The sequence below is a fragment of the Dasypus novemcinctus genome, chromosome 5 (assembly GCF_030445035.2).
Source record: "Dasypus novemcinctus isolate mDasNov1 chromosome 5, mDasNov1.1.hap2, whole genome shotgun sequence".
Taxonomy (NCBI): Eukaryota; Metazoa; Chordata; class Mammalia; order Cingulata; family Dasypodidae; genus Dasypus; species Dasypus novemcinctus.
In genome coordinates, this window is record NC_080677.1 from 57,829,182 (window position 1) to 57,840,383 (window position 11,202).

At 37.3% G+C, this 11,202-nt stretch overlaps 1 protein-coding gene across 1 annotated transcript in view; it reads right to left on the reverse strand.

Annotated features, from left to right (window-relative positions):
• The window catches only part of COL1A2 (collagen type I alpha 2 chain), a 35,218-nt gene extending 24,616 nt beyond the window's left edge, over positions 1-10,602 (reverse strand). Inside the window, exons 1-11 of the mRNA XM_004470707.5 lie at positions 10,410-10,602; positions 7,978-7,988; positions 7,363-7,377; positions 6,694-6,729; positions 5,449-5,541; positions 4,127-4,180; positions 1,280-1,324; positions 1,134-1,187; positions 986-1,039; positions 618-671; positions 155-208 (exon numbers count right to left, since the gene is read on the reverse strand). Of these exons, the coding sequence (XP_004470764.1) occupies positions 155-208; positions 618-671; positions 986-1,039; positions 1,134-1,187; positions 1,280-1,324; positions 4,127-4,180; positions 5,449-5,541; positions 6,694-6,729; positions 7,363-7,377; positions 7,978-7,988; positions 10,410-10,479 (540 nt within the window). The 5' untranslated portion in view covers positions 10,480-10,602. The remainder of the gene's footprint in view (positions 1-154; positions 209-617; positions 672-985; positions 1,040-1,133; positions 1,188-1,279; positions 1,325-4,126; positions 4,181-5,448; positions 5,542-6,693; positions 6,730-7,362; positions 7,378-7,977; positions 7,989-10,409) is intronic.
• Positions 10,603-11,202: the final 600 nt, after the last annotated feature.

Sequence of the window (11,202 nt, forward strand, 5' to 3'; positions counted from 1 at the left end):
CCCACCATACTTCCAAGCAATCTTACTCTTTAACTCTCTCCACTCTGGTAAACCTAGGAATTTGAAAGCAAGTCTGTGTCACTCAGGAGTCTAAATATACTTGAGATTTTTTTCTCCTAAAAACAAACAGCATCTGGGTAAAGAATGTGCTTACCCGAATGCCCTTGAAGCCAGGAAGTCCAGGGGTTCCAGGGAAACCACGAGCCCCCTTAGAGAGAAACACAGAAGATGAACAATATTTTTGTTAGAAATAAAAAGACAATGATTTCTTCCCTCCAAAAGTATTTCTTCTCATCAAAGTTCAAGCTGGGGATCAAAGACTAGTCTATTTTGAAGTTCTGAGCCACAGACTAATAACTAACTTGAGTGATTAATATTAGGGTGTTTGGTAGAAGACACAATTTAGTTGCTTATAGTAGGCTTGATGTCACTAACATCAGTTGCTTTAATAAAAACTGTATGCATTCTTTACTAGCTCCTTTATTTGTCAGACACACACAGTGTGTTAAGTATGCTGTTGTTTATGTTGCAGTTTAGACTGATTATAGGTTTAGCAACTGTCTTAAACCTGTGAGGCCTCTGATGTTTGGACTATATGCTGTCATAAAAAGTCTCACCTGTGGGCCAACAACTCCTCTCTCACCAGGTCGTCCAGGTTTTCCAGGGTGACCCTAAAAATGTGAAAACATCATGGGTTAAGCATTTTCTTGATAAACTGCCAGATGAAAAGTATCAGTGTCTTGGTTTTTACAACACGGAGAAAAGGCATGAAACAAAAATGTGGCTCCAAGTGCATACTAAATTATGAATTACATTTCCTTAAATGCAACCAAATTAATTAATTTTTCATTTAAAGCAATATTTTCCATATGAGGAAAATGTTATGTCAGGCATATTCAGCTTTTGGCAGTATACTTAATTTGGTTCTGGAAATCCTCATGAAGGAGGAGCATTAAAAGGGCGTTTTGAAAGTGTAAATACTTACATCCTCACCAGCCTTGCCGGGAGGGCCAGCTGGACCACGAGCACCAGCAGGACCCTAAAAGAAATGGAAGATCCATTGTTCTGTTATGGCTATATTCATAAACGTCTTGAAAAAAAGGTTTATCATAAAGGGAGAGAAATATACTCACAGTTTGACCAGGTTCACCAGGCTCACCAGCAGGTCCTTGGAAACCTTGAGGGCCCTAAGAGAAAAAAATATGACATCATACTCCAAACCTTTATTTGAATCTCTGGGTTTTTTACGAAGGAGAGATTCCAGGTTTTTGGTACTTACAGGAGCTCCACTTGCACCTGGAGGCCCTCTGGGTCCCATTAAGCCCTGGAAAGAGGATAGATACAGTTAGCACCTGTGAGTTGTCAATGGTTTTCTTTAGGGTCAGGTAGGCTTTTCTTAGTGGTACCTTAGAAAACTGGTGATGGACAGTTGAACAGACCTGTTCTGGTTTTATCTCAGAGTTTTTGTCCCTCCCAAGGAAGCATCCAAGGACCCATGTTTCCTCCACTATTTCTCTTCCTTTGCTTTTCCTTTTCTCCTCCCCCAAATCAGCAAAGCTCAATGAGAACTGGATAGGATGGTCATAGGTTACTTCAAGTTGTGCACAACTGGGTGGACTGAGATTGCTCTAATATAAGGAAGGGAATTAGTCTATGCACAAATGCAGAACATCCAACTGCCTTCTACACAGCTGATGAAGCATTTCCATTTGGATTCCCTTGATCATATGTCATCTTCCTGTGTCATACTTAGCTAAGAAATTGATATATTTATAGCTACAAGGGACATAAATTGAAAAGGATCAAAAGTCCTTCTTCATGATTCAAGGGAGGTTTGTTACAACCTTCTAGCTCCTTTAAGGGCTGCTGGTGACTGATGAAGATGTCAAACAAAAGTGGATGTAATGAAAGTTGAAGGGAAAATAAAATATTATTGACACAGCATGCTGGATGAGTCTGTTATATGATATTATTACTGAAAATACAGCCCAAATGACAGCAGATTGTTTTTCCCCTTTGTTCCTCATTCCCCGAGCATGCGAGTAAAGTAAAACAACGTTGCCAGTTTGTGAGCTAAATACACATTTTTGGTTCCCCTGTCAGTAACCAATGCCTAGATAAACATCTGTAGGGATCTGCTCCTCATCATGCTGAAACATTTCACATACAAAGTCTTGAGTAATTTGTTCATGACCCATTAACCCTGGGAACTCTGTAGTCACGCCTGCACCACTATAAGAATGTCTGTATTTCTTCCACAGAAACACAATGATAGGAATCCTATTTAAAAAGAAGTCATCTTACTTGTTTTAGAAATTGCCTCAACATCAAAAGAAACCATCACTTTTCAATCAAATCATTGCATACATTAAAAATAATTTTCTTCTGACCCCATGAATTTTTAATTATATTTATTCATTTTTCTATGCATTTGCAACAATTTCATTTATATAAAGGTAGTTGATTTTGTGGAGGCTGTGAGAAGAAAGAAAATTACTCATTAATTCAGAAAAGGACACTGTGGGGTGTTTAAGTTATTAATTTTCCAATAAAATTATTTTAATATTTTATCACTGCCTATCTTTCCTGTTTATGAAACACATATCTTTTGATGACATATTTCTGTGCTTATGTTGGATGTGCAAGCTTAAATCATATTTCACCACTATTTAAAAGTAAAATACTCTGCTTTATGTCCCACAGAGAACTGTCCCAAAGTCAGAGGAATCTAAAAATCCATATTAATTTTCTCAGCATATATAGCACTAAAAAAAATTTAGTTCTTGAAGTAGAGGTACTCTTTTAAAACTGACTAATGTTCAACATTAGCTAAAATGGCTAATTTCCAATATCTAATATAAACAAAGTCAAAAGAAAACCTCTACTTCTTCATTTCAGATATAAATGCTTTAAATTACCAGGAAGAAAATTAAGAAACTGAAAATCATTAATTAAAGGCACTTTACTTCTCAAGAGTTTTAATTTACAGAAATTATTATCTCACCCTGGTAGTATTTTAGTTTATTACAGACCATTAGCCCCAGCAAAACATTTCTTTTTGAAAATAGAGCACTGGATGCTTTCCTAGGCAAATTCTTTGTTTTAAAGGCCATGTCCACATTTGATAGAAAAATATCTTTGTTTGAAAATAATTCATTAAAATCACTATATGTGTGTGTGTGTGTGTGTACAACTCTGTAATATTTAATCAATCTGCTGTTTTTTACCTCCAGCGATTTTTTTCCCCTCTATTTCACATACTGGTATACATTTTGCATGCTCATATCAGTTTTATTTTTCTTTCTAATACAGCTCAGTAATACTTGCTAGAATGTTGGCTTTCAAAATACAGGCCATCACTGTTATAACCATACTGAAAACTTTTCAAAGTTTTACTGAAATTGTAGGATGCATTGCTGAATATTTGTGCTGAATGAAATAATTGCTGAATTTTACCTTTATTGATTTATCATTAATAGGCTACAAAAGGATTTTTAAAATAAAAATAGATAGAAAGAAGCATTTCCTCCTGAGGAAGGGCCAGAATCTGTCATATTTACTGCCATATCCACAGTGCATAATTTAGTCTGAGGTCCATGGAGGGCACCGAATAAATATTTGTTGACTAAATTAATAACTCACTCAAGGATTAGTTACATGTGTCATCATCAAATATTCGCATAAGTTGCCTGGTGGTTACTCCTAGTTATCATTAACTACCTACATGACCTTGCGAAAAGACTTAAACTCAGTTATAAAATGGATGTGCTGGAATAGAACTTAATGATCATTTACAACGAGTTCATAGAACTTCATAACTCTGTGTCTCTATAGGTTGTTTAAATGTCTGAGAATGTTAGAGCAATCACTCTTTTAAATTATATTGAATTGCCTAAGTTTTAGTTACTATGTCCCAAGGTAATTTCTTGGTAACATCTGACCCCTCCTAATGAGGCAAGTTTGTAAAGAAAATGGAATCTCCTAATGTAGGTATGTTTGGATAGTTTTTGAATACAAAAGCAGTTGTTTTTATTTGATCTCAGCAATGAGTGTTAACCTATGTTGCTAAATAAACAGCATTGTAAAATTTATCAAAAAATGAATTCTCTGTTTTAGATAAACATACCATTGGTCCAGGGCCAAGTCCCACTCCTTTTCCATCATACTGAGCAGCAAAGTTCTAGAGGGAGAAAAACAACAAAACTATAATTACTGGTCATGTTATCTGTCTTTTTTTTTCCATTTTGCTTGTAAAGGATTTTGTTGTTTAAAAGGGAGCACTGTTTTTAATATAGGGGCTTGTAATTGTTACCTTTGGAATTCTATATTGAGCTATATTCCTAAAATGTCCAAAGAAATACAGTTCGAACACTGAGTTCAAAATGGGGAGCTCCCCCACATGACCTTATTTTGACCTTGCTAACTAATCCTCCTGCTCCCAACCACCTATTCCAAACTGAGGAAAGAGAGCTTACTAAACTTTAAAAGTCGCTGGAGGCCCCTTATAATTAAGCAGGACACACAAACAGTCTTACGCTTACACCTGTTGCCCTTGGCCTCCAAAACTACACCAGATGACTAGGAGATCTTTCTCTTGCTGGAGTTTCAAGAAGAATGCAAAGAGAGTTTTCAAGTTTAGAGGAAAATCAAATTAAAATGCCTCTTGGAGATAAAACAAAGAATAGTTCACAGTTATAACTTTACTGGTAAAGTACTCTCTTATAGTGGTAGATCTATGAAAGAAGGTGCTTTTGAATGCACTTGGTAGGTAAGCAATCATAAAATCTTTGGGAGAGAAAGGTCTTATTTTACTGGCATATAGGTAGGTATCCAAATCAGCCTTCTGATTCCTAGTGCTAACCAATTAAGCAAATACGTTTTCCTTCCTGTAGTGAGGCCATTTGGCACTCATACCATTGTTAAAGACATAAAGCTAAAGGAACATATTAATGAAAAAGGGAAATACACTTTTCTCAAATTAGTTTCAAGCAAATTAAACCTAAAACTGCTTTGAATGTTGGTTTGGCAGACATCACGCCAAGGAGAATAAAAAGGAGAGAATGTTTTTGAAATTGTTTAAGATCAGGGATTTTGCTTTTGTCATTCAGTCTAAGCAAATTCTTTAATAATGCAACACCACTTATTTGTGCCCTATTGATAAACGGTATTAAATCCCCCAATTAAATAATGGTTGTGAGGAGCGCAGCTACCTTTAGTGAAAACAAAGACCAACCCTTTTAACTGACAAGGGCTCACAAAGAGAACTAGCAAACTCGAATCCTGAATGAAGAAACCAAAGAAATGAAATTAAATATACTAATCTCCAAACAGCAGATTTTTCCTGCGACTATTAAAAATAAATTACAGAAAGAGCCTTATTCTAATAGAGCCGTAAGAAATGAAAGTGAGCTAAAAGCTGAGACAGTAAATGATATAAAGACACTTTACCCCACCAAGACCAGGCGGACCAGGGGGTCCAGGAGGGCCAGGAGGGCCTGAGGGACCTTTGTCACCATCTCTGCCTGGTGGGCCTGCTGGTCCCTGTTGGTAAAAAGAGAATTAGGTCAGGGCTACATAGGACCTGTAGAAACCTGTATAAGGAAGAGAAGACCAAAGAATCCATGTGGTAAGATGAGTTATTCAGACTTCTCATTATGGCAGATAGGCTGGAAATTTACAATAGCCTTTTTGTCAGTGATTAAATTCACTTATGACATAGGACTGTTTTAGAAAGAGATTTAGTAACTGATGTCTGAAGAAGATGCAGGACAGGGTGTTTTCCTGGAGCAATATCTCACCTAGTGAATATTAATTTATAATGGAGTGCCAATGTTCAATTGAAAATCTAAACCATAGTTAAAAGTTATGATTATATGACCTTCCTGTTTAGCAGGGCACAGTGATGTACTATGTGTATTGATTGCCAGTTTCTGAGTGTGATGACCTTATGCAATTGTTTTGCTCTGTTAAGTGTGAGTAGCAAGATAACTAATAAAGTCATTTCTGTCATAGGACAGAAAATCCTACAGACTTCTTACAATTAGCACTACTTATGCTTTTAAAAGAATTCAATGACATAACTCCACCTCTAATCAATTATTTGAGTGGAATACATGTAAGTCTGTACTTCTCAAATGATATAAAAAAGGTATTTATATATAGGTAAGAGTGTGATAGAATGCAAAATATCAAACAAGAGTAGAGGAAGATCTAAAGAATAGCACATAAGCCTGATTTGTATTTATGAATTTAGATAGAGAACCATGTTATTGATGACTATTTCATTATTATTTTCAAGACATATAAGAGATCTTACTTCAAAAGCAAACAAAACATGTTAATGTAAGGCCAATGTGATGATAAGTAAATACATTTCCATTATGTATGTGCAGGTGTTGGGTATAGACAGGCCATGCAAAAAAATATGACTATTATGGAATTAGTTTTTCTTTTTTAAAAGATGATCTTGTCCTAAAAAGAATACTGATTATATATAATAAGGTACATTCGCCTCCTTATATACTTAAAAGGTGGTGAAGTTTTCTAGATACATAATATACTTATAAAACTGACAGTCTCAAAAAAAAAAGAAAAAACAAAAACAAGTACTAAACAACAAAAATCATCTGTCTCCAGTAGTTGCGAATATGGCTTATTCAAATATGCCCTTTTTAAAGGTAAAAAATTACACACCCTTTCTCCACGTGGTCCTCTATCGCCAGGTATGCCCTACAAGGAAGATGAGACAGCACAATGACACGCGCGGAAGCAATTTCCAGTGCACAACAAAACCATTCTTGATAAGAATTAGTTGCTAGGACTGTTCTAACCACAATGTTGTTATATAGTATCTGTAAAAACATCACAATACAATGGATAAAAGTATTTTTTATAATTACAAATAACTTCAAAACTGGGAGACTGGAGATTACTATAGACTCTAGCCATTAGGCTAATATTATAAATAGTATTTTTAGTAAGATGATTACTGTAGACAAAAATGAAAATTTTGTTACATCTTTAACAGCATATTTATATGGTCAAAACTCTTTAAAACGAACTTTTATTTACAACCTATAACTAACATAATACTCAGTCCAAAGTAAAAACAAGTCCTTTTTTAACTTTAGAATACAAATCACCAGTTTGTGTAATATAAATGTAATTAGAGATGGTTCCAGAAGACGATAAAACTTTGTTACTTTAAACATCAAAGTTTCTCTTATTATGAACTAATATTACTTTGGGCAAAATCTTAACAAAGAATTTTCTTTTCATAGTCTCCCTATAAATTTAGATAAATTATAAGTCATGTCTGGTAATTGAATATCACCAGATATTTATGAAGTATTGGACTCTTACCTTTCTTGCAGTTTCCTAGAAAAGAACAAATAAAAGATTATTGTGAAGAAAATTAAACATATACATTAAAAAATGGCCTCCATTTCTGTGTAGTGTACAAACATACCTACAGAATACATTATATTGTGCAGTTACTATCACCTTAATTTAATATTCCAAAGTACAGTTTAAAAATTTTCCAATAACTAAATAAAATATGCTATATACAGAACTGAATTTATATACTTATCTGTAATTATGCTTAAGTTCAGTTCATGAACTAAGAATTTATTCATAATACACTTGCAAACAATTCCAAAGGAGTAAAAAGATTTTCTAGTGCAATAGTAGCTGATGCTAACCCAAACTTCCACTGGGTTATTTACTCTCTATTTCTGCGTTTACTTATGAAGGTGGTCTTATTTGGTAGCCCTGCCCATTTTGGAGATTGGGGTGGGTACTTTCTAAGACAGAGAGGTTTGGATCACCATAACTCTTCATGATTTTCTTGGGAACACAGATTGGTCAAAACCAATGTAGCCTCTCCTTCCCTCCTCAGAAAAGACATTGCTGTGACTGAGAAAGTCAAAGTAAAAAAGAACACATTCAAAAAATTTTTAAAATAGTTTTACTCACCTGTTGTAAAGCTGTAGAGGGAGGAGAAAAATGGGAAATACTTATTAAAGATTGCAAAATCACTGATCAATAGCAGTAATTAACAGATAGATACACTAATTCATAAAATTGACTTACATAATTAAAAGACCAATTATATTTTTTATTAGGACTATTTTAATGACTTGGAAATTATGCAGGTCAAAAGTATGGCAGGGAGCAGCAGGGTGATATGTTTCCAGTATTAATATGTAAATATATTTGAATTAAATGGTTAATCATTTACTCTTTTATAAATGCTTTGAAATATTAATGTATCTGAAGGATATTTCTAATGCTCAGTAATTAAGCTAGTAAATTGCATAGATGAATTGCTAAATGTAATACAAGACCAATGGACTGATGAGGAAATAATTTATGGTTTATATTATTTTTAATCCTCAAACATCTAAAAAAGGGAAAATTTTGGAAAGGATTTTACCTAAAGTGGACATAGTTTTTTAGTAAAACATTGAAGTTACTTATTACTTCGCTGAGTTTGTACCATTCTAAATGCCGTTTTTCAAAAGATCTGATTTGCAAATTAAGTAACTATGAAAATGGGCTAATTCAGATGTCTGAATTTTTGCTTTAAATTGTTTTGCTTAAATTAGGTAACGTCATTTTACCAATATGTATCACTTTTGTCCTTGAGAAAGGATTTGCTCTAAAAAAATGGAAAAACTGTGGATTAAGGATCTTGGAAAATTATGGGAAAAATGACTAAATAGACTAAATAGACTAAAATAAGTATATCCTCCATAAGTACTATTAAGTCCTCAAAGATTGAATCCTCTTCTACAGTATACAAACTACAGGTTAACATAATATACAGGTGTGGCCCATCTTGCAATAGGATGAACCACCTCTAAAATTGGCTTTAATTGGGTGACCATGAAATGTGTCCTTTGGAGCAAGAATGTCTGTTGCACTACACACAGCTCAGGATGGTGGAACATATCCAGCACTGACATTTAAGGACCATTTATGGGAATTACTTTTAAATTAGAAAAATTACAGTTTTCTTCATTGTAGATATCAGTAGGAAGAATAATTATGCCTGGACATGATTAATGGAAATTCTTATGATTTTGGAAATTTGCATTTTAATTACTCAGATATGAGCCATTTTGAAAAATGTGTTTGGTAACATTTATTCCAGACCATGGTTGGCTATTGATCAGAAGGTGAGGTTGCTCTTTGTACTTCCAAACTTCCCTAGGCCTGTTTCTTCTTTTGTCTCTGAGCTAACAATTTCCCTTACACTCAGATCTCACTTAAAAATGAACATAATGCAGATTTATTAGATGCAATTACTCCTTATCACAGTGTGGATACTAAAGGTGGATGAAGAAAGAAAAGCACACAACGTATCTATGATGATGCAATAGTAGACACCGTGGCATGTGGGTGGAGTGTGGGGTGTGGCCAGATACCCCTCAGACCTCAGGTCACTATCTTTGTCTAGAAAGTACACAGCCGTGTTCAAGACAAAAACGGACTGATGCTCTTCATTCTATCTTGGCCATAAAACCTCGGAATGTATTTTAGAAAGGGCCCAGTTTAACTTGCCCAAGGTCGCATGGTCAATTAGTGGCAAAGTCATGGGACAAATCTGGCTCTCTTGGTCTCGGACTGGAGTTGATATTTCCCAACTTTCTGTGATCTGGGAAGATGTGAGGACGTAACTTTCGTTAACCAAAAGAGCAAGATTAATATGAATTGAGAAGCTAACTTTACTTTTCAGAATGTATGGATTTCAAACAGTTCCCCTTGTCCTTCCCAGGAAACAAACCCTGACTAGCCACTGCCAATGGCTCCAATCAGAAATGCAGATAATCTCTCTGGCTAAACCTGTAGAGTCCATGGAGAGTCCATTAGTTTAAGGCCTGGTCCCCTGTACTTTCATTTTCCTCCCTCCAGAGGGAGCTTTAAAACCATGATCATCCTCCAGAAAAGTCAACTCTCAGAAGAGAAAAGTTCTTGGGAAGTAGACTTCATAGCACTAAATTAAAGAACTTTCTAAAGCAGGCCTCAAGACTACAAAGTGCGGATCAGTGCGGCTATGGGGCCCGTTAGCGGGAGGCTCTTGATTTCATCCCATCAGTTATTAACATCTCATCTTTAGGGATAAGACCTTCGGCTCCCTTTCAGCTTCACTAACCCGAGGATCCAGCGACTGTCTCCCTCGGAGTTCAGAAAAAAAAAGTTCCCTAACTTTTGACGAGAGCTGAGCTTTTATGTTTCCATTTTTAAGGTAAATGTGCATGTTTTGATCAATTCCGGCGTTTCTCCACAGGCCAGAACCTTCCTTCCAAGTGGTACCTTAGGTTTGGGTTTTCCTCTTCCAGACCAGGGTGCCCACCCGTCTAACTTCTCTCTCCCGCCTCCCCAAACAAGCTGAAGGCACTTACATTGGCATGTTGCTAGGCACGAAGTTACTGCAAGCAGCAACAAAGTCCGCGTATCCACAAAGCTGAGCATGTCTACCACTTAGACATGCAGACTCCTTGTGTCGCAGAGCCCCTGGGTCACCGGCGGAGGTATCACCTGGCGGGCGCAGGCATGCAGTAGCGGCCAGTACCTCCAACTTAGGAGAAACCTCCTGCCGCCGTGGTGCTAAAATAATAAAGCCCGGATCTGCCCTATTTATACCGCCGAGGTTTCCCTGGCCCGAGGGTGCCTCCAAAAGCGCCTCCACCAATGGGAGGGCTGGGACTGGGGGCCCAGGCAGCCACAGCTGGGAGGAGACTGCGGGGGCGCAGAGGAGGGAGCGAAGGGGGGAGGGACGTGGCCACGGGGCTGGCTTCTTAAATTGGTTCCATTCTTTCTGAAGACGTGGACACTTTTGAGGCTTTCAAGGGGGAAACTCTGACTCGCTGTCTGCATACCTCCGCCCTCCCCATCCACCCGTCCTCTCCCGCCCCTTTCCAAGTTTGGAAACACTTTTGGACACGTCGGAGGGCTCTGCAGACACCGACGTGGGCAGCCGCCCCGGCGAGTTTGCGGACCTCTGGGCAGCCGCGCAGCTTGGAAAGGGCCGGTAGCCCTGAGAGCAAAGCAGGAGCTGTCCAGCGCTGCCTCACCTTGTGCCCTAACTGGCCGCGGGCAGGATGAAGGGGACCCCGCGGGCGCGAAGGGGGCAGGGAAGGAGGAAAAGAAAACTCGACAGCGTGGCGCAGGCTGGAGGCCGCCTTCCCCGCCCCC